The 23,339-nt window shown below is 43.4% G+C and overlaps 1 protein-coding gene across 1 annotated transcript in view; it reads left to right on the top strand.

Moving 5' to 3' along the window:
• Positions 1 to 23,339, top strand: part of LOC117006370 (acyloxyacyl hydrolase-like) — a 137,117-nt gene that overhangs the window by 58,413 nt on the left and 55,365 nt on the right. Inside the window, exons 10-16 of the mRNA XM_033078763.1 lie at positions 8,138 to 8,197; positions 15,019 to 15,089; positions 17,130 to 17,190; positions 17,697 to 17,767; positions 18,286 to 18,334; positions 18,618 to 18,666; positions 19,725 to 19,819. Coding sequence (XP_032934654.1) covers positions 8,138 to 8,197; positions 15,019 to 15,089; positions 17,130 to 17,190; positions 17,697 to 17,767; positions 18,286 to 18,334; positions 18,618 to 18,666; positions 19,725 to 19,819 — 456 coding nt within the window. The remainder of the gene's footprint in view (positions 1 to 8,137; positions 8,198 to 15,018; positions 15,090 to 17,129; positions 17,191 to 17,696; positions 17,768 to 18,285; positions 18,335 to 18,617; positions 18,667 to 19,724; positions 19,820 to 23,339) is intronic.

Below are 23,339 nucleotides of genomic sequence, written 5' to 3'. Positions count from 1 at the left end.
CTCTCTCCCCCTTCAATAAATTGAAAAGGGGCTCTAGGTCCTCATTAGTGAGGCCTAGCCAGGGCCTAACCCAATTTAAAGACCCACACAAGGAATGGAGATCTGCTAAGGTTTTTGGGTTACAATTAATGTCCAATTTCTGAGGAACAATGGTCCTTGCAGTGATTTCCAGGCCCAGGTACTTCCAAGGTGGCATCCTTTGGACTTTATCCTCCTGCAATTGAAATCCAGCAGAGGTTAAAACCTTAACCACTAGGTCAAGCGTGTGTTGGAGTATAGAGTCATCGGGGGCACACACAAGCAAGTCATCTACATAATGTAGGATGATAGCTTCCTTTCTCTGAGCACGCACTGGAGACAGCAATGAGGCCACATACCACTGGCATATGAAAGGACTACACTTCATCCCTTGAGGGAGCACTTTCCAGTGGTAGCGCTTCATTGGGGCTTCTCTGTTGATGGTAGGAACAGAGAAGGTAAACCGTGGAGCATCTGCTGGGTGTAAAGGGATTTGAAAGAAACAGTCCTTAATATCTAAAACTGCCAATTTCCAATTTTGAGGGAGCATCATTGGAGAGGGCATCCCTGGTTGAAGTGATCCCATGTCTGCTATAATTTTGTTTATTTCCCGGAGATCATGTAACAATCTCCATTTGTCCTTCCCTGGTTTCTTAATTACAAATACTGGAGAATTCCAAGGACTTGTAGTTTCTTCTATGTGTCCTTTTGCCAATTGTTCTGCTACAAGCTCCTCCAGCGCCTTAAGTTTTTCTTTACTCATCGACCACTGAGCTGTCCAGATTGGAGAATCATCTAACCATGTCAATTTGTGGGCAGGGCGCTCCTCAGTGGCCGCCTTTAAAAATCCTGAGAACTTTTGGGAATTACCATTTTCATTCCCCACTGAGACATGGTATCTCTTCCCCACAGGGGGCACTTATAGTCTGTAACAAACGGACGGACACTAGCTATTTTTCCATCCGGCCCCTCAATTTGCATGATTCTTTTTGATATTTTTGCCAATTTGATTCCCCCTATACCTTGGATTTTGCCTGCCACGGGTTGTAATTCCCATTGTGACGGCCACATCCTTTCGGGTATGATCGTCACATCTGCCCCTGTGTCCATTACCCCCTCCACATGGAGATGGTCTGAACCATGGGTCAGATTGCATGCCACAGAGGGTTTTTCCTCACCCACCACCTCTGCCCAATAGACTTCAGGTGATTTTCCTTCTGCTGTGATTTCCTTTGGAACAGGGATGGCCTGGGCGAGGATTTGCCCCTCATTCAGGTAATAAGGTGGTTGTGAGCAGCGTGCTAAGAGAATGAAACCTGAGACATTTTCCTTCTTGGATAATGGAAGTAATTCCATCTCCAAGGGTGTGTGTGCTGTGTCCCCCATAACTAAATACTCACAGCGCAGTTCCAAATGCAACAGCGTCAGGTCCAGTGAAGTGCTAGACAGATCCACTGTAATTGCTGTCCACTCTGTTGACATAAAACAAACACCTTTAGTGGTCTTAACATTGAGACGACCAAAAGGCGTCCAACCCTTGCCAATTGAATATTTAACATTAATGCTATCTTTAATCCCCACACCATTTGTCCCGTCCTCCCCCTTATTTTTAAAGAGAGAGGTTTTTTCCCGTGTGGAACCCGCAGTATTTATATCTTTGCGCGTTATGGTATTTATGGCGGGCACGCGCTGTACACCTAGTTTTTTTGTTTGTTGGTTTTCTTCTGTTTCTGGCTGTGTGGGCAATCCCTTGCATAGTGTCCAGTTTTCTTGCACTGGAAGCAGGTGATGTGCTGCAGCTGCTGTGGTGGTACCGGTTGCTTCCTTGGTCCTGGTGTCATAGCTGCTGCAGATCGTGAGTGTGCTGGTCCTGGATTCCTCTCTGGTGCACTGAACAGTTCTGCTTTTCTGGTGCAGGCTTCTATCATCTGTGCTAAGCTAGGTGGTGGGTCGAGGGGAAGACTAAGTATGACCCTGCGACATGATTCATTAGCGTTTTTCTGAGCCATCTCCTTTAGTAGCTCTGCCTGCACCTTTGGGTCCAAGACTTGTCTCTCCACCTGTGCACGGAGTCGATCCAGAAACTGCAAGAAACTTTCTGAAGGAAACTGTTTAATATTAACATAACTACCTGTAACTTCAGCAGTAGGTAATTGATGGAAAGCTTTTTCTGCTGCTAGAGAGATCTTATCCAAAACAAATTTAGTTAATAAACATGCCTGTTTATCAGGGCTTTGGTACTCTCCTTCTCCTGTTAGGTGTTCCTGTGTAATATCATTATCATCCTCATCTTTTGCACTTTCTGGGCTTTGTTGTAGTTCTTGCAAAAGCACTCTTAAAGATCTTTTCCAAATACTTTCCCATAAATCAAATTCAGAAGGGGATAACAAACATCTGAATAAATCCTTAATATCATTGGGTACCATCTCATGAGAACTAAATGTTGCTCTTAAAAATCCTTTAAACATTTCACTGTGTCTGCCAAATTCTCTTTGAATCTTACAAATTTCCTTTTTATCTTGGTATGGTAGTGGCTGATATGTTCTCCTGCCATTTCTCTTACCCATATAAATGACAGGAGCCACAGACGGTATCTGGGTTTCCAGACCCAGGGTTTTAGGGATGGGCTCTATTCCTCCCTCTGCTCTGGGCTGTGTTATCTGTTGATTATGTGCCTCTACAGAGACAGTGTCCTGAGGAATGGGCGGAGCCGAGGCCCTTATCTCAGAAGGAGGTTGTGTAAAACCTGTAGAACCAGTTCTTCCACACCCACCCCCACCCCCCTCTGTGCTAGCCTGATAGCTTGGGGGAGGGGATGGCAAAGCTCGGGTAGAGGGAGAACAGTCCTGAATACCCAGAGGCGAGGATGAGTTTGGAGAGAGGTCTGAGGGTGTTATCAAGGGAGAAGGAGTATTATGGGAAGAAGAAGAGTTTAATGCCATGTGGCTGGAGCCATGTTGGGGTCTGCTTTCAGCCTCAGTAGTAAAAGACACGTGGGTGTCAGCATGAGTTAGAGAGACAGAGGAGTCAGATTTCTTAGGTGAAGAGGGAACAACACATGTAGAGGGACAGATACAAGAACTGGTTGACTCTGGAGCAGTTTGCTGTGGCTGCCTGTTATTTCCTGTTTGAAGTAACAGTTTTCTAATTTGCAAAAATATTGGGATGAACATTAAGGCTTTTTTATCTCCATGTTCAACTTTTAAAGTTAATAAATCTCCAATTTCATTCCAAAAAAAAACCGAATTCATATCTGCTAAATTAAGATCAGATCTCTCTACAGACAGCCACCTAGCAAACCTATGTAGTTCTCTGTTAGTAATAATCACATTTGCAATTTTTAAAAGTTCTCTAATTTGTGACACCACGCTCTGTTGCAAAGTAGATTGCTGTGTACCCATATTTTTCACAGCAAGTTACTCTAATATCTCACTACAAAGCACAGTTAAAACACAGTAAGAGAAGGCTGCTAGTTGCTGGCTAAACTGGCACCTCCCCCCACAGAGAATCACAGGCTGCAGCAAAAACGGCGCCTCTCTTTGAAATCAGCTGTCTGGCGTGATACTGTACATACGGCAGAAAACTGTTTCAAGGCGGCCTTGCTACCCCCACCAGCGTCTCCGGCTGTACACAGCTCCAAACCCCCAGGGAGGACGCTGTGCAGCCCAGCCCCCCGCACCTCGATGCTACAGAGAAAGCACCTCAAAATCCCCCTCCCCACGGAGGAAAATTTATACTTACCACTCTGTGCGAAGTACCGAGGAGCTGAAGAACTGTACTTTGTAATCTGCTCCTGAAACCGACCTCCCTTGGGCTGGAAGGTTTACCGGTTTCGTCCCCTTAAGCTAGACCTGCTAGAAAGCAAGTTTCGCCCGCAGGGTAGTTGGCTTCCCGTCGGCTTCCTAACCCTTCTAAGGGTCACAGCCTCTCACGTGGGTTTTAATTTAAAAAGCACCATGTTCCGGGCGGCAACTGAAACAGCACCCTGTGCCTCGCCTGCTTCCCAAATACCCTGCAGAGCTGGCCTGGGATGCTGTTTCATGTAGAACAGGAAGATATTAAAGGCTCTTATCCCAGGGTTGGTATTCTGCTTTATTCTTAGGCTTCCATGTGGTCAGAGCGAGAGATGGGGATAAAGAGAGAGCCCACACGTGGGCTCAGGGTTTTTCTCTGGGTCAGGAAAGGGGAGGGGTCAGCCTTGGCTTCAGGCCAATCCCATCGCAGGGGTCAGTCCATTGGTCTTGTAGGGGTTACAGGGTTAAAGGGATATACCATTCTTAAAGCAGTAGGGTATTGGGTTACAACAACAGATGATAAATGAGAGAGAATTAGAGTTGGTTCATGCATTTGTTTACTATGAGAAATACATCTGTTTGCCAAAACAGAAATCATTACTGGGAGCGCATGGTTTCTCTCTGTGGAGAACACTGAAAGAAGGCAGTGAATGAAATCCCAGTGACACCACGCCCTCGGCCCCATCCATGGTTGAATATCTTGTGCACACAGGGTGGCAGACTGCCCCAGTTGGGGTGGATGATGCTGGCTGCTCCCCAGGACACATCCATCAGCTGCTGAAGCCTACAGAAACCCCTCCTTGGTGGTGTTCTCATGCCATGGCAAAGAGAGGAGGCTCCTTGCTAGCCAATGAGCAGCAGGAGAGGCTGTATGGGTGGTATGGCCTTTAGTGGCAGGCTTCACATGCTGGTGTCAGCCAGGGATTACAGGTGACCTATGAAACCAGGAGTGTTATCTTCCCAATGGGTGTTTCAGCTGCCAGTCCTCCGCACTCCAACCTGGAGTCTTGGCTGAAATAACATGTGAAGTGAGAGAAGGTGTCAACTTTAGTGCCTCAGAGAGAGCGTTTTCTATACACAAGGTCAATCTAGCTTTTTCCTCCCTTGTTTTCTACTTTCTGAGCGCAATATTCCTGTAGTTTTCTGAAGTATGCATTTCTCATACTGCTACTGTGAGCAAGAAAGGTCTATCTTACCCTGCCCAGTAAAAAAGGATTGATCAATCCTACCTCTCTGGGAATTTTCCTTCTATTATACTCGATCTCTAGCTATTTTTCACATCTGCCTCTCAAGTAATTTTATTGCAGAAATGACAGTAGCTGGCATTGCACAACATAGCTATAGCAAATGTAAGATGCATGATTGGTTTTGGGGACAGCAGTTGCCCAGGGGGAAGAAACTAGAAAACAGTGTCTTGACTCATTGCTAGCTTCTGTCATCTATTTGTGGCATACCCTGATTTTTAGAAGACTACCATGAAATAAACATGTATTAACTACATATATTAATGTGACACATATATTAAAACCCAGTAGCTTAGAAGTCTATGTTCCTTGTTGCTTATGCTTATCCATCTATATCCCTTTGTGTTGTTCACCATAAATTTTTGATCCTTTTTTTATTTTTATTTATTTTTATTTTTATTTTTATTTTTATTTTTATTTTTATTTTTATTTTTATTTTTATTTTTATTTTTATTTTTATATATTTATTTTTGATCCTTTTAATTATTTTGCCTTGATCACTGCCTAAATCAATTATAATGACATACTGGATTTTATCTCCAGCACAAAATTGCTGGCAATGATTTCTTTAAATACAAATTAAGTCTGCTTTAATATTTCAATCTGGCACGCCGCTATTCAGTAAGGTGCCATCACATGAGGGACATTTTCTTTCTTTTCCAAATGCTGTAATAATAGCTCTTGCTGAAGCATCCCTATTTCCCCCCTTGCTGAGTCTCTGTAGTTCTGTCCAGATAAATATAAACTTGTGCTGACTTTACCTCAGAGCCCTCAGACCCAGTTGATGTTAGGTTGACATTAATGTCCTCAGACTGGGTTGTAGGAGGGACTGATAGCAGGACATTTTCAGACAGAGCTGTTTGCACCCACTAACAATTGTGAGCAGAAAGCAGATGCTAATATGTTTGTGATACTCTGGATTTTTTTTTCTTTTGAAATGTTTTCAAAAATAATTGATTTTTATCTTATTTTTTATTTTAATTTTGGGGGATTTTTTTGCCAATTTTCAAAGCCTGCAGAACATAGCATACAGGAATAACATACAGTTATCCTACTGAAAAGGAGCAAACAGGCAGTGCTTTCAGCCTTCCTCATGCTGAATGCTGAGGCCATCATATAGTTACTACCTCACAGATATGGTTGTTTTCAAAAGTGGCCTAACAAATGCAGCACAGCATATGGGAATTGTTATCACTGAGATACAAGAATATTGTCCTGAGTTAAAAATGGAGAAGCAGGGGGGAGCACACTGGTGTTACCTTGACTCCTCTGACTGTCTCTTCTCTCATTTTTTTACTAAATTGGAGTTGTGAGAACTTCCTTTCTTATGGAAAGACATGGCTGAATTTAGAAAGTGCTGTCCATCAGAGTTGTTAAACAACTGGTAAATATTTTGGAGGGCATGATCATATCTGGGGTATCTCCTCACCTCCATGACTTGGAAGAGTCCTTGTGGAAGGCGAAGAAATGTGATCTTTCATGCTGTGATACAAGACAAATTTCATAAAGCCAGATCAACACTTAACAGCCTGGTGCATAAACAGTCCCTACTTATTGCCCAGCCTCAACATTTCTTCAGACAGCAGCCAGGGCTTAGGACCACATCGGCTGCAAAGATGTATTTGCTGGGGTTTTTGCAATGGCAGAGCCTTGAGGACAGCTTGGGTAGCAAGACCGCGGCAGTGTTTGGCAGTTCCTGGCCATAGCAAGCAGCCGTCAGGGTGAATTTGAGCACAGTCTTGCTGCATCACACATGGCCCATCTGTCCTCCTTCTGCCAGCAGAGCTGGTCTTTGGCTGTCACTGACACTGCTAGATGGTGCCCCTTGTAAAAATTTCCTCTGCTCCTTCAAAGACCTTGTGTGCAAGGGATTTCAGGAATTACAGTAATTTCAAGACCATAAGGTGCATCGGACGATAAGGCACACCCCCCGGGAGTCGGCAAAATTCGCAACTTTGTAGATCATATAAGGCGCACTTTTTTTTTTGCAGCAAGGCTCCGCCCCCAGCTCCCACTGTGCGGTTGCTGGCCGAGGCCCTGCCTCAACCTGGCAGCCATTGGCCCCCGGGCCCGCCTCCACCCGGCAGGGGCGGTGCCGCGGGCCCCTGGTCCCGCCTCCAGCCGGCTGCCATGGCACTGCGGGCTCCCCCCACGGCTCACAGCTCACACTTCTGGTTTGGCAAAGTTCGCAACTTTGTAGATCATAAAAGGAGCACCGGACTATAAAGCGTACTTCCGGGTTCGAGGGAAAATTTTAGTCAAAAGGGTGCACCTTATAGTCGTGAAATTACTGTACTTGTGTATCACTAGTAGCTGACTTATTTGTAACCCATGGCCTTATGATGGCCAACCTGATGCCTCCCCAAGACCTTTTCTTGGAATGGTTCTCCTATTCTTTCTTTCTATGACGTTATAAGTATCCACATCGTGGAGGTATCACAAAATGCCTCTTCAGCACAAGTTGGCATGGACCCAACAGAAAAATTATCTTGCCACCATCAGCAAGAACTTGCTCTCCAGGGCAGGTACTTCCAGAATAAAAAGCTAACCTTCCCAGATCCTAAGCAGGGGATTTTCCTTCCAAACTCTGTTCCCTGCTTTGTAGCTTCCTGCGTGCCACATTCTCCCACCAGGATGAACCTCCACTGAGTATAACCCTTATCCGTGCAAGAGGAAATGTTCCCTCTGTACCCTTCCACAGCAAGTCAGACTGACTTTACATGAATAACGCTCTTTTAGCCTTCTAATGGTTGAGTTTTCCTTAGGAGGAGTCACTAGAGATGACTGCAGCTCACGCAGTGCAGTCAATTTCAGGTCTTCAGCCAATCTGGACTTTTCCGTGGGAAATAAATGAAGAGTAAAATAAATGAACTCTTGCAACTGCAGTTTTATAGAAGGTGACTGGATAATTGGTTGTTAGTCCTATAAAAAATAACTGATGAGGGGTTTGTGGACTCATACATCATTTCTGTGCTGTGACTGATAATAGAATAGAAAAAAATGGTAGGAAATGGAGAGAAAAACTGATAGGATACTGTGTGGTTGATCTGGTTGTTTTTCATTTTGTTCTTACTGTCCTAGGTGGGACTGAGTGTTGCAATAAGAAAAGCCAAAAGAGTTATGAAGACTTCCAAGGACCTGGTAAGAAATCAATGGCATTAGGGTGTTTTACTCTGTACTAACTTTTTATCAGGAGTGAGTCCTTGTTTGTTTTGTTTTGTCTGACTGTGAATCCTCCTGATTAGCATTGAATTGAATGCTGACTCACTCCTACTTGATACAGGATCTGCTCTATCAGATGACACTGGAAGAGAGGGAGAAATAAAGAAAAATCATGAAAGTATGGGGAAAGCATAAAAAAAAGAAAAATGCAGCTGCCTTGTAGCTGTATGTAAGTGGGTGCCTCATGAACTGACCCACTTCCTCAGAGCAGAGCAACTGTGCTTTGGGACTGTCTGAAAGCAATGGCCTGAATGCAAATTTTGCGTGTTTTTCCTGCATTTGCGAGATGCTGCCTTTGTCTCTAACTTGAAAAATGAGATTTGAAATCTTTCTGTCTCCAACAGTTTTCAGAATTGTAGAGGATTTCTAAAGGGTAGCAGAGAAGGGTAGCAGCTTTCATTCGGCTAGGTTCACTTGGCTGAGTCAGTTCAGCCCTAGAGTTGGCTTCCAATTGTCTTCAGGCACTTAATGCAGAGGAAATACTTTAACTGCTTGTGAAGAAATTACTGATATTGCTTATTCCTGCGATGCTACTCACAAAGTGAAAACTGAAGTTCCTAATTAGCCTTTAGGAAATTGTCAGATTGCCAAGCCAGGGAAATAAATGAAGTGTTGGAGAGATGAGCCTCAGCTCCTGTAGAACAGCAAACAGCAGGATATCTCATGCATTTTCCTTCCTTTTTGGTGCTGTGCTACTGATGGCCTGAAATTTCCACTCAAAATCCATGAAATTTTTATTCTTCTTTCCCTGGAGGAAGTCCCCATGTTAACACCTGCAATGAGATGCTCTGAGTCAAGCAGGTCCTTCTCTGTGAGCTGGAGATAAGGTGCAGGCACAGGGTGGGAGAGGGACTGGCATGGGGATGCTGCCCCTTGAGACACAATTATTTTGCTTCCTTCATGTGCTATACCCTTGTCAAATTGGGCTGACTCCCTCATATGACCAGCCACATCCCACTTTCTTGGACTGATCATGCCACATCCTTTCAGGCTGTCCTGGGTAGGATGGCATGGTTGGCATCAGTCTTTGGGTGCAATAGGCTCTCATATTTACCCTTTACTCTCCTGTATCCTCAAAACTACTCAATGCCCTGATACCTCTCTCAATCTCCATTGGCCCTTGAGCCCTTCCTGGTCCTAGCTGCCTATTTATCAGTGGGAAGGGCAAACAGACTGGAAGCACAAAGGCCACAGCTGGGTTTCAATGTATTTCCAAACCTCCTGCACAACGCAAGGTCAGCTCAAATTAAAAACATGCATCATATACTTGCTTGGGCCACCCCGGCAGTTATTCCTAGTGTGCTTCCTGTAATGATCTGGGTTGAAACTTATTTTCAACCTGAAAAATAGAAAAAAAACCATTTATAGAGGCATTACTTCAGGTTGCAATTTCCCATTTACCCAAACTGAAGTTACTTTCAGATCTAGAAAAACAATGCAGAAAGAAACACGAGGGAGAATCTCTAAGAGGGAGCACAGTGTGAATCATGTTTGCATAAGCCATGTATCCCAGAACAGCAGTGTGTAATGAAATAGCAAGCAAATCACCTGTCCAGTCTCAAGGCTGCCAAGTCATGATCTGTTACCTGCACAGGGAGATACACCTTAGTGAGAGCTAAGGTGGTCTCACTGCCTGGGGAGAAGCTTACCTGGCTGAGTAAGGGTGAGGAATCAGAAACATCCCAGCTGTGGTAGAACATCCTTGCATCCACATCAGTGAAGAAAGAGAAACATTCACCTGGCCTCTTTCATGTTCTGGTTTATACTAGACCAAAACATCAAATTAGATCTGTTAATTCTTCCCGTATCTACTCTTTTGGTTGCTTTTGCTGCATTGTATGTTTGGGGAAAGCCTTCTGAAGAAGTTCTTGTAAGTTAACGTCTTGGCATGGCAGTTGTGTGTGATTATGCATAAAAAAAAGAGATGTGATGATGGTTGTTGTAATGACAATGAGCGACTTATCTGGATCCCAGGATTTCACATTTACAGTAATTTCACGACCATAAGGCACACCGGACTATAAGGCGCACCCCCGGGGAGCCGGCATATTTTGCAACTTTGTAGATCAGATAAGGCGCACCGGACTATAAGGCCCACCTTTTTTTTGCCGCGAAGATCCATGCCGCGCGCAACAAAGTAACGAATTAGTAACGGAAACCCGCAATCGTGGAGTTTACTGGCAGGGGCTCAATTTGGAAACATTTTTCACAGATTGGCGTAGGCTTTCAAAGGCAACCCCAGGCGCCCTCCCTGTGCAGTGAGCCCTGGCACTCCCGCCCGCACCTAGTGCCGGCTGGCGCGGCTCGGCGCAGCTGCGGGGCCACCTCCCCCTTGCGGCTCCATTCTGCCGTGGTGCTGTTCCCCCTCACGGCTCCGTGAAGCTGCCATGCCGTTCCCTTACTCGGCTCGGCACTCCTGCCATGCCGCCTGTCCCTCACTGGGCTCGGCGCCACCGCCATGCTGCCCGTCCCTTGCTCGGCTCGGCACTCCTGCTGTGCCGCCTGTCCCTTGCTCAGCTCAGTGGCGTGACCGCCCTGTCACCCATCCCTCGCTCGGCTTGACGGCGCCGCCGCCATGCCGCCCGTCCCTCGCTCAACTTGGTGCTCCTGCCGTGCTGCCCGTCTTAGCGGCGTGGCCACCATGCTGCCCGTCCTTCACTCGGCTCGGCAGCGCCGCCGCCCTGCCGCCTGTCCCTCGCTCAGATTGGCTCTGCTGCCGTGCCGTTCTGCCTCATGGCTCCGTGGGGCAGCCCTGCCGCCCGTCCCTTGCTCGGCTCGGTGGCGCCACTGCCCTGCCGCTCATCCCTCGCTCGGCTCAGCGGCGCCAACTGCCCTGCCTCCGTCCCTCGCTCGGCTCGGCCCATGCTGGCCGCAGCCCCACTGGCTGTGCCTGCCCTTATCAGCTGTGGCGCCACTGCCCCCAGCACTGCGGTCCCGTCGGCCCCTATCGGGCTCAGGCCGCCGCGCACAACAAAGTAACAAAGTAGTAACGCCTTCCTGCCCGCGCTGCTCGCTGTGCCTGGGGCTGCCCAGGGCTGCCCCCTGCCTTCCTGCTCTCTGTGCCTAGGGCCGCCTGAAGCCACCCCCTGCCTTTCTGCCTGCGCTGCTCCCTTTGTCTAGGGCTGCCCAGAGCCGCCCTCTGCCTTCCTGCCCGCACTGCTCCCGGTGCCTGGGGCCGCCTGGAGCCGCCCTCTGCCTTCCTGCCCGCACTGCTCCCAGTGCCTGGGGCCGCCTGGAGCCGCCCTCTGCCTTCCTGCCCGCACTGCTCCCGGTGCCTGGGGCCGCCTGGAGCCGCCCTCTGCCTTCTTGCCTGCGCTACTCCCTGTGCCTAGGGCTGCCCGGGGCTGCCCCCACCATGGCTACTCAGTGCTCCCGCGGCGCTGCCCCCCCTTGCGGCTCTCACTTCCGGGGTGGCAAATGTCTCAACTTTGTAGATCATATAACGTGTACCGGACTACAAGGCGCACTTCAGGGTTTAGGGAAAACTTTTAGTCATAAGGGTATGCCTTATAGTCGTGAAATTACTGTACTTGGAATTTCTTAGGATCATTATGAGTTTGAGGAAAAGTTATTCAGCAGATGTAGAGATGCAGTGAAAGTGGCTACAACTCAAAAAAAATTTTAATAAATGTTCCCATTCATGAAAAGAAGTGAGCCATCTGTAAGGCAATGGCTTAAACTAAACACCAACAAGCATTAGGGGTCGTTGTTATTCTTTTTAGTAAAACCAATTAATATAATTGTAGAAATATCATTAGGGAATGTTAACAGGCAAAGAATAGGATTTTAGCATTATCAATCACTGTGAGCGCCTCTAGCATTAACTTTTCTTGTGGGTGAAGAAGATACTAAGGAGTATCTTTGAGCAATAGCAATGAAAGAATGGTGATTAGAGTTCTGGCATTTAATGAGAGCAGGCAGAATTTTTACAATCCTGTCATGCCTACAAGGTCCCTGAAAGTCACAGCCTGGCACTGGGACAAGTGGGAATCCATGGAGGGAGCCCAAAGTGAACTGACAGGCAGAGGAGGACATAAGCTGATCTCCTGCCCACCTACTCTTGTTACACAGAGGCAAGTGGTCTGTCTGTCAACAACTTATGCTGCAATTGTAGCCCATCTCTGCTGGGAGGGACACAATAGTGCCTGTTCACACAAAGATTCCCTCTTTATTTATACCTGTATTCCTTGTCTTTTGAGAGCCCAAGACATCCTCAAAGAGCAGATGAGCCACTCTCCTGCACAACACCAAGCAGAGCTAAAGCATTACCTCCAGATCTCACTGTCCCACCTGCTGTGGAAATACAAAGGCTGTGGAGCCAGAGGCTGCTGGGCTTCAGAATGCTGCTGCAGTAGGTTCTCAGCAACACCCGCAACACTGCCAGGTCGTCATCGTCATGCATCCACTTCCACCAAAGTTGGTCAGTCTTTGGGACTGCAGAATACCCTTTCTTTGAAACCAATGGAGAGCCAGTCAGCAAGAATTTTTAAAAGACTAACTGAGAAAAAGACAGGAAAAATTTTATTCTGTTTACAGCAACGGGTAAACTTTTAGCACAACGTGCAAACAGAATAAAATGAGGTTTTATTTATGTATTTATTTTTTGCAAGTCCTGTAATTTGTCTTTCTGGTGCAGTATTGTCTCCAGGTGCCAAAGGCTTTGCATACTGTGACTCAGGCTGAAGTGAAAAACTGATAGCTCAGATGAAGATCCTGTAAATCTTAACCTGATGGAAGGCTTAAAGAGCCTCTGGTGCGTCTGTTGGCAGGATTAGTCTTACATGAAGGAGGGGGGAAGTGATTTCTTTCCTCTTTCCTGGAAGTTTAATAGGTTTGCAAATCTCTTTGAGAAAAGCTGGCATCCTGTCTATGTACCTCTCATGCTCTCTACCCACCTGACCATACACACAGAGCAAAAAGGAGGCCTGTGTCCCTGCCATGCTGCAGGACACAGCCCTAAGGCAGCCAATAGCTTGAATACAGAGGTGCAGAGGGATGGGGAATTGCAGAGGGCAACTGGAGATGCAGCAGTGGGACCAGGTTGGCCTTTCAGCATAAGGGAAGGCCCCACTTCCTGTCTGGTTTTGGCTTTTTTCCCCCACTTCTTCTGTGGTTGTATTCTGGTTTCTCCTTTCATTCTACCAGTACATCCTCCCACTCCAAGCCAGTGTGAGTAAAGCTTTGTCATTTGAGTGTGTTGGACCGAGCTGAAGAAAGTTAAATGGTGGGGGTTTTTCAGGTTTCTTGTCTCCCTGACCTTCCTTTTTCTTTTCTCCTTCATTTCACTTTTGCCTTCTTCAGAAAGTGCACTATTACAGCTCCTACTCCACTCCAGATCTCTCCTCCTCCTTTTCAGTGGTACCTGAAAAAGGTACCACTCTTTTTCGTCTTCACCTTGCTGCATTGTCACTTCAGCCACGGGCGGTATCCCCTCTCCACTACCCCAGTTCTTCTCTCCATACTGAGATCCTGGCTGTGGCATATTTCTGTGCCTGACCTCCTGCTCTGGGCAGTGTGAGAGCCTTATCTCCATTACCCCTTGTTACCTGTCCAAGCAAGCAGCTATGCTCCATTGCCTCACTGCCTTGCTGTGTGGCCTCAAAGCTCTCTTTTGTCACTCAGAACTGTATACACTGGGGCTATAGACCCACATGGTGTGTAATAACCTTCCATTGGCCTCTCCTGAGCTGTATCCAAGCTTTACCTTCTGTTTTACGTTGGGCATGGGTTGTAATATTATTAGGTTGAGGACAACCTTACTCTTTTTTCATGTGTGTATAAAGTATGTAACACGAGGCAGTTGGTCCAAGGACAGAGCTTTCAAGGGCTATATCTGAATAAGCAATTACCCTTCTTTGCATAAAGTTATGAGAATGACAAGGTACTCATCTACTCCATATTGTCATGGTAAATGTAGCCTCAGTGAATACAGAGAATTAGGCTGTGAACCAATTAGCCTTCTGCATTTAGAGACCATTTGAGAACCCTAAGTGTTTCAAGACCAACTGAATTTACAGTGAAGCCACATGAGCAGCATGTTTGTGGGATTAATTGCCCATGCAACACAACTCATTACGAAGTTCTCTTTCAGCTTCTGATGCTTCCTGGCTATCTGGAACATTAACTGGGTTGGCCCAGGGCTATGGGCTACGGGCTACTAATGTTGAAGGAGTTTTTCTAGCAACATCTGTCTTTTACATCTTACAGGTTTGGCCAAGATAAAATCTAGGTTTCCAGGTAAAAATCTCATTTTAAAAATCAAGGATATTTTATGCACACTCTGGATCTCTCATTTCTCCTCTTAGAGCTGTGCCTGGCCTTTGACATGTAGAAACCAGACTCATGGTTCCCAAGTGTGTAGCTTTCACTAGTTTTGCACTGTCAGGTGCCACCATGTTTACCAAACATGAGAACAGTAATTTTTACATAGAATAAAAAAATATTGGTTGCATGAGAGAAGACAGAGAGAAGAGTGGAAACTTTTCTTTCCTTTTTAAGTGTTACAGGTCATTGAAAGCAAGAATAGTTGGGCTGTAAAATGTTCAGCCTTAATCCTTGACTGCCATGTCAGGTCTAAATCCTCTGGCATGTAGCATCCTTATTAATATCATTGGAGTTTTTGGATGTTTCTAGGCAGAAAATACATGGTTTAGCTCTAATTTACTGACACTGAATATCCCAAGCTATACCACCTCTGTGAACTAATGCATCCATCTACTTTTATTTTTCTTCCTCTCCAGAAAAGCTTCTTGGGGTTCTCGAGTGTATGTGCATTTCCTCTTCTGGCTAACCTGTGTGAGAAGATTAAATAGTATGTATACATTTTCAGTCTTTAACCAGAAACAGAACATGGTAAATTGCCTTCTTTCTAAAGTCATCCTTAGCTGACAGAGCTTCCCATACTTCACTTATGTTGGTTTCCTTTATAAAACAACTATCTAGGTTGTACAGAAGGACCTTGCACAGAGTTCAGGTAAGTAATATTTTCACAGGGATCCTTGTTGTGTTGTTTTAGTGCTTAAACCATTTGCTCAATTTTAGCACATCCCAGAGCTCAAATATGTGGCACGCTCACAGACGTGACATCTCCAAGAGAAAGCCACCTTTCTCCTGAGATTTTTCTGAGCCCAAGAAACTTCTTCATTTAATTTGTTCACCCAGTTGTGATGCCTGTGTCTCAGTGCAGGAAGGCTACCAGCACACGCATAATTCTGTGAAGAAGCTGAATTTCATGTCAGTTGTGAAGCATAGAACAATCCCAAGGTGTTTAAAGAAAGTCAGGTGGATGGCATCAAGGAAAAACAACTCATGACAGTGCTGACTTTGAGTCAGTTTCTAAGAAAGGCCAAGGACATCAGCTGGGTGATTACTTGCAAAACCTATTTGTCAATGTATTCCAATTACTTGGAGGAATACTCAAGCAGGTCTAAGAATAATTCAGGATTATCAGCTGTATATTTGACTGAATCAAGTGCCAAGACTAACTTCCTCACCTATTTCTGCTCATTTCATTGAAACTGCAAATATCAGGAGTTTATTTGGAATGGGTTGATTGGCATGAAAAATCTTGCAAGTGTCTTTTGTAATGTTAATCAGGACACACAAACTGAGTTTGAGCCCTGTGAGTTCAGACACTGGAAGTGGGAATTAAATTGTATATCGTATGTTGGATTTCATATGCTCAACTCAGCTTTTCTGATCTTTCCCCCTCATGCACTCTCTCATTATCTTTGGTTTTTTACTGTCTCTTTCTGTAGCTAAAAAAAAAGAAAAAAAACCCAAACCAAACAAAACCAACCAATCAAAAAAAAAAAAGAAAAAAGAAAAAAAGAAAAAAGAAAAAAACCTCATCCAAACAAAATCAACCAATCAAAAAAAAAAAAAAGTCCCAAACTGTAAGAGCCAGAATGAGGAATGAGGGGCTCCAGGTGGCTCTTTAAAATGCTGTTTATGGTATCGAAATTCACAGGTTGTGGGTGACAAGAGCCCAGCTCACAGCCTTTTCAGCCACACCTGTGGGCTCGTCTGAAGCTAACTCTAGTTCTGGTTACAATGCATTATATCCTTTTCATTGCAGAGCGTCTTAAAACATGACAACCAGTCAACCTTTAACATCACCATATTCATGTTACTACTCTCTATCACAAAAAGTTAGTATGTTTACAGTTTAAGCTAGAAGTTGTTTTTCAGTTTTCTTGCAGTGGAAAATTCTGAGATCTTTTCTCTATTTGCAACATTGGCTTTCTTGTTTGCCTGTGAAAATCCTTTTGCTTGGAAAAAACATCTTTTGTTTGAGGCGGATTTATTCTTTACTGCGCCATAAAAGCCCCTTCCAAATTACTTGCTCTTTGCCTTCTAGTTATTCAGTAAGACTGGCTCAACAATTCTTTTTTTTCTATATCAAAACTTGCTATCATTTCTATTGCTTCTTCAGATTCTACATTCAAAGATTTTTCTGTTGTACTGCATATCTGTGAGACCTTCCTGTCAAATCCTTATCTTTTCCAGCAACAAACTTTTACCATAGATTTGTTGTCCTAGTTTGTTTTAGAGACTGCAGGTTTGACATTGAAGCCATACAGGAGTCCATCAGCCTCACCTCCAGAGCTCAGTCAGCGGATATTGAAATACAGAATTTGCTCTTTTGGGCAGGATCACTTTGCTGAAGTACAAGCACAACTACAGACATATTTACAGCTACAACTGCTCTATATTCAGCTTCAACTGAATATAGAGCAGTGAATATCATGCCAGTTGTTATCTGTTCTGTACACTTCATTGTGTTCCTTACTTTCTTAATAGATTTCCATCCATATAATAATACTATGGGGTTTGTTTTTGTTTTTTACAGTGTTCTAAGAAATAAACTGCCTTTTGAAGATTTCGATGGAGATAAATTTAGTACTTTCCCAGTAAGCAAAGTCTTTCCTTTGGTACAGTAATCCCTTGATAAGGAGGATGTCTCTGGGATTCCTCCTACTTTCTGCAAAACCTTATCCATTCATGTGAAAATAGGTATAGGAATAAGATGAATTGAAGGTTTTTTTGTCATAAAATGTCAGGTGTTTTCCTGGATGAAAAAGCAATCATTCATGTGTGCCACCTGGGGAAATGCACACATAAAGCTGTGCTCACTGCAGAAGCAAATTGCTCTACTGCTGAGTGTTTGTTTACTGAATTAATAAGAGGTGAAGTAAAGTCATATTAAACTAAAAAATAAATTGCCAGCTTGTCTTATTTCTGCACCAAAGCATGCTAAGTGTCACTTATTAAAACTTAGTAAAGGAACTCTGGAATACAACCTGTTTACTGGGTTTTATTCCAACACCTTGAGTTAGATTCTCATTTTAGATATTTTAAATTAAAAGTGCAAGAGCAATAATGGCTGTCGCATCTGCGTGTTTCTCCTGGACTTTAGACCTTGAGGGGCTATCACTGGCGAGGCAGAGACTGCAATGACAAGAACACAACCGTGTACCCTGGCAGACGGTAAAGACTTAAATTATATTACAGGCTCCTTATTAATTCTGGCTTTGAGAAAAATGAGCTCCAGATTTTATTTTGACCATACTCTCAGACAGCACATCATTGCTTGTTGCTTGATTTCACTGTGAGAGAGACAAGAGGGGATGATCAAGACCAGGGATGGGACTCATTTGAAGGGGTGGTGCACACATTTCTTTCCTTTGTCTGAAGCATCTTCAGCTAGAATTGGTCAGATAGACCAGAGGTGGGGAGGGAAACCATGCCACTGACTAAAAGGATAAGTTTTATTCAGCAACTTCCAGTATAAACTTTAAATTAATATTGCATTTTGTGATTGCGTTTTGCTTGGAAAAAATTGCTTCTCCTAGATCCAAAGGGGGAAAAACCACACCCTTCCAAGCAGAAAGAATTTCTAATTCCTTTTTAATCTTGGTGAAAAATGTCACTGGGGATCTGGTTTCCTTTTTTTTTTTTTTTTTTTTTTCTGTGACATTTCTTATTCTTTTGTGTCTCCATTTTAGTCCTCATAATTGGGACACAAAAAGTGACTCTAACTGCAATGGCATATGGGTAAGAAAACGAAGTTACATCTTCCTGATTGCTGTTCCTCTTTTGTCCTCTTTGGTCTTTGATTTAGCTTACAAATGTTTCTTATTTGTTTCTTCTGGTTTTATTAGCTGATACTAAGTTTGTTTATTGATGCATATGATTGTTTAAATTATAGCTTATGTGATTTATTTAAACATACATATACTTATTAAAATAACATAATGGAAAACATCATTATTATGATGCAGTGCCATTCTTCAGATGCTAATGGCTATTCTTATCTATCCTTTCTCTTCTCCAACAGGGTGTGGATCCGAAAGATGGAATTCCCTATGAAGAGAAATTCTGCAAAGGTAAATCATTAGAGTCAATGTGAGAAACCATGTACCTTATATATTAATATTATAAATATTTCAATACTTGTGTATTCACATGGCAAGGGAAAGCCTGTTGGCTTTATAACATGAGAAAAGCAAAATTATTGAGTTTTTTTAGCATGAGGATGGGTAAAGATAAAACTTGAAAAACACAGGTAATTTCCTGTTAAAAGTCAGCTCAGTAATGAAGTTGAATACATAGATTGGGGACAGCAGCAAACTGAGATGTCAGCTCTGCATCTCCTCTGGTGCATGAAGACTAATCCAGAGTAATGGCTTTGTGATTTAGGGAAGCAGCTTAACATTTGCATTTGTCCAGTTTTACCTCTTGCCATATAAATGCATACTTTTTTTCCAGAGAAGGCCTTAAAGGGGTGAAGTGATGGCATCAGCTGATCTCCCTGACTGTGATGTGGGTGGGTGCCTGTGTGTCCACATTGCATAAATAAAAGCCTCACAAACCAGTGGTGACTACCACTCACCTTACACTGAAATTATCGTCTGCATTTTTAGATAAGAGGCTAATCTACAAACGTTAAGAGAAATTAATTATAAACCAGACAGATTGTTCTAGCAAAAATACTCATATGAGTAGCACATCCACCACCCAGTTCTAAGGAGCCTTGAGCAATTTTCTGAGTAATCCAATTTCCTTAAATATTTAAGTACTTTTTAATGCATAATCTGTGAATAGTAAAAATAAACAGTCTGCACAGCAGAACATCTGCTGAAATAACGCACAATCTGAATACAACCACAATTCTTTTCCAATTAGCAAGACCTCCCCCTGTTTTTCATGCCCAGTCCCCAGTTGTTTCTCTATGGTTGTTGGCAAATGCCCATTAAATGGTTTCTGCTGCAGATGGAGTGAAAATTCTATTGCAGTGTCTGAACATTTAAGCCACGTGAAGAGTGGCATAATCAGTCACCTTGTGACTACATCAGCTGCTACTGATGTTCCTCTTTAAGCACTCTCCAAGCTCAGTTTCAGTTTGCTCTTTCTACTCATGTGACTGACAAAATGAATCCATCAGGTGCAGACTCAAAAGGCGTTGTGCTCTTGGGAGACTCGGCCGGGGCTCACTTCCACATCCCTCCGGAGTGGATGACCGTCACACAGATGTCAGCGGTGAGAGATCACATTCAGTCAAAACCACTGATTGCCTTTTGCTTTCCCTGCTGTGCTGCAGGTTGCCAAGGGGAAACAAGTGCAAAATGCTTCACTGCACTTGAATTTGTAGTTATAGTCTCACGTGTATCAGTCCCCTCCCACACTTGTCCCTATGACGATAAAAAAAGCACAGCCCTGTGCTGCAGCTGCTCCTCTGACATCTGTGCAACTGGGTCAGGGAAGAGTTTGGCTGCAGTGTCCTGGTGCTGTGCCAGAGACACAAATCAGGACATCTGGCTTTCCATGCACATGCCTGCAGCTTAAGGAGACCTGTGCTGTCCGTGGGATCAGACCTGCCATTAGCAGGCTGGTTGGAGTGGCTCCTTGCTGTGAGAGTGTATGCAGAAGTGACCCTGATGACAGTTGGAGAATTTCTGCTTGAGGAATCTGGCTTTGAAATGACTTGCCCTGGATTGTTTTCCCTCATCCTGTAAAACAGGTGTCAGGCATATGTAAAACAGGTGTCGTAACTCCAGTTGTTGAACAAATGTATTTGCAGGTGTTTGAGGGTCATTCAAGTATTTATAATAGATTTGTCCTTAAGGGAAGAGGTCCTGTGACTATAAAATATCACTGCCACACTGATGTCTATCCTTGGATGGTATCCCAGCATTTCTTATTTTCAAAAAACAACAAAATGCACCTCACTGTGAACTTTACTGAGCCTACTGCGCTTCACTGGCATGTAATGAAATAATTGAGAGGAAAAAATCATTCCAGCAAACTGTGATTATGCAGAGGAGATAAATGTGCAGGTTGGTTCCTGACCTTCACTGTTGTTTATTACCCTGAAGTGCTGTTAGTCCCTAGCCAGGGAGGACTGTACGTTGCCCTTCGCTGCACAAGGGTCTGTTGCACAGGGGTGAGCAGATAGATCATCATTGCCCACCTTTCCTGATGGAAACCTACTCATCCACTGGTGTCTGTGGAATAAGGTTACAGACATTTTCTGGAGAGCAATTCTGTTTATAGACTGTTAGCAGTTGCAGTGCTGTGGGAGGTCTGAGAGTTTCATGGGGGATTTTCCACTTTTACTCCCAGAGCTGTTTTAAATGTTGCAGATTAGCCATTGTTTTTCTTTGTTAAATGCTTATAAGCAACAATTAGATGAATGACACTGATGACAGAGCTGATGAGGAATATAATAAATTAGAACTAATGATAATTGAGATTATCTCATCTAATAAAGATGATCATAAAATACTGATGGCGATGATGATTCTGACAGTAATGCTGGTAGTAAAGCCATGTAGGCAAGACCAGTTTTAGACTATGTCAGCATTTTATTATCACTATAATGAAGATTTAGAAAGAATTTCTCTTGCTTAAAGCTCACTGATCCACCAGCTGGATGGGTCAAGGTCTGCTAATAGCATGCCAAGGCACAAACTTAGAGTTTGGGAGCTGGAGTGCAGACTATAAAAGTGAGTTTTGGAGGCTCTTTGTTTCTGTCTGATGAGTGTAGAGCAGCTTGCATGGGAAGGGAACTGGTACACTCTGTGTAAAGCCCAAAAATATATGTGAGGTTTGGGATAGGAAACGACTTAGTACTATTTCCTAGCTTTCCTACCAACCTGGCAAAAATACATCAGTTAAATATTAATGCAGACATACAGAGATCTCAGTTGTAAAAAAACTGTTATCTGTGATTAAACTCTAGCAAAAGTAAAAAGGTATTTAAACAAATGAACTGATTTGTTTAATCAGTTTAATGATTTTTCAGTGCAAGGCTTCCCTCAAGAATTTTGAAGCACATGCAGGGATGGTTTTGTGGCTAGAGAAAGTGCAGAGAGTCTATGTCCTCATCTTACAGGAAACACCTTTAATCTGGGACCACAGCAGTAATCTGAAGTTTGGCTTTGGAGAGGAGAGGATAAGGCATCAGCTTTGTGTACCTGCTGTTCCCTTGTGCTGTCTAACTCAAGACACTTTGCTTTGATTCTGCCAAAATTGATTTGATAAGACACATAAAAATACTAGTTTGTCAAATCTATTGTCAATTTATTTTATCCAGTAAAAGTTATAAAGTTCAAAGCTTTAATTTCCATTTCAATAGAATCTCAAACCTCTACATGGAATTTCAAACAGTACTTCCTCACCCCGACCCTACCCAGGTTTTTTATCATGTGTATAGGAAAAAGTTGTGTCCCTGTTAATTCAGATTTATTCCATCTATTATATTATGTTTACAAAACTTTAATATTTTTCTATATTTTTGCATAATCATTTTATATGCTTTCTGTATTTCACATATTTCTTATTTATATTTATCCTTTTACATATTTATGTATACAAGTGTTTACATCTACAAGTGCAAAGTAAAATTTACACTTGGTAACAATGCTGTAGGCCCATCTGCTAATCATCACCACATCATTGGCAGCTGTTAATTCCAGTTTTATAGCTAATTAGTTGTGGAAATGATTTTTCAGGGGAGATGCTGAGTATTCCCTGAAGGGGCTCTGCAGAATGGTTGTTTCCCCTGATTTTACTGTATGTAGTCTACCTTGCAAAGGAGAGGCAATGATGAGCAAGGAAAGAGAGAAGGTGAATGAGAAATTCACTCAGAATGTTGTTTGCGTAGCTGGATATTCAATTCAGGGATGACAAAATGGGTATTTGGGCTGAATAGCTTTAGAATTTGGATGTCCATGCCATTGACTTGAAAAGCATTGTTAGGAAGATGTTATACACTGGATTTTGGATTTCATGGTCTAATTAGGAACTTAATACCCTCTTATCTTTGCACTATAAAGATCATAACCCTGAATGTAATCTGGTGAGGGGAACATGCTTCTGTTTTACATCTCATGTTGCATGGCACGAATCAAGTTGCATCATTCACTTTTCCCGTATCAAGTCCTCCGGCATGCTAAATATCAGAGTGGGTACTTCTGTGGGTACTATTTGGAAAGCGTTTACCTAGGATCCAGTCACATATGCAGTTAGCATCCCTCTTGGAGTATGTTCTTCCCACAAAGAGCATATGGAGACATTATTTGGTGTGGAATAAACACATTATGAGGTGGAAAGATCTTTAAAACCTGCAGCTCAGGCATGCTATTTCTGCAGCTGAAACAAAAAATCCAACAAACAAAACAACAAAAAACCACCACTCTTTCCTATATAGGGGAAGTTACAGGTACCTTACAAGTCTCTAAAAAGGGGTCAAGTCAACTTTATTTTGGCTTTCTGGTTATCAATGGTTCTTGGATTTGCCAGACTTGTTTTAAGAGTTTCAGCAAGAATTGAGCTGAATGTTCATTCCTTTAAACTGAAAATTTGGATGCTAAACATAAGGTGTAATGCAGTAGACACGTACTTTATAAGGTTTAACAAAGCAGTAGTAGTATTGGGGGAGTTTTTGAGGTAGATTTTTTTCAATATTAGCAGAAAGCTAATATTGAAAACACTGGTATGTCTAGCAATGGATATTGTGCTCCTGCTGCTCTGTCCATTTGCTTACAACTGATTTCCA

Source organism: Catharus ustulatus, chromosome 1 (genome assembly GCF_009819885.2).
Source record: "Catharus ustulatus isolate bCatUst1 chromosome 1, bCatUst1.pri.v2, whole genome shotgun sequence".
Taxonomy (NCBI): domain Eukaryota; kingdom Metazoa; phylum Chordata; class Aves; order Passeriformes; family Turdidae; genus Catharus; species Catharus ustulatus.
This window is presented reverse-complemented; position numbering and strand designations above follow the sequence as displayed.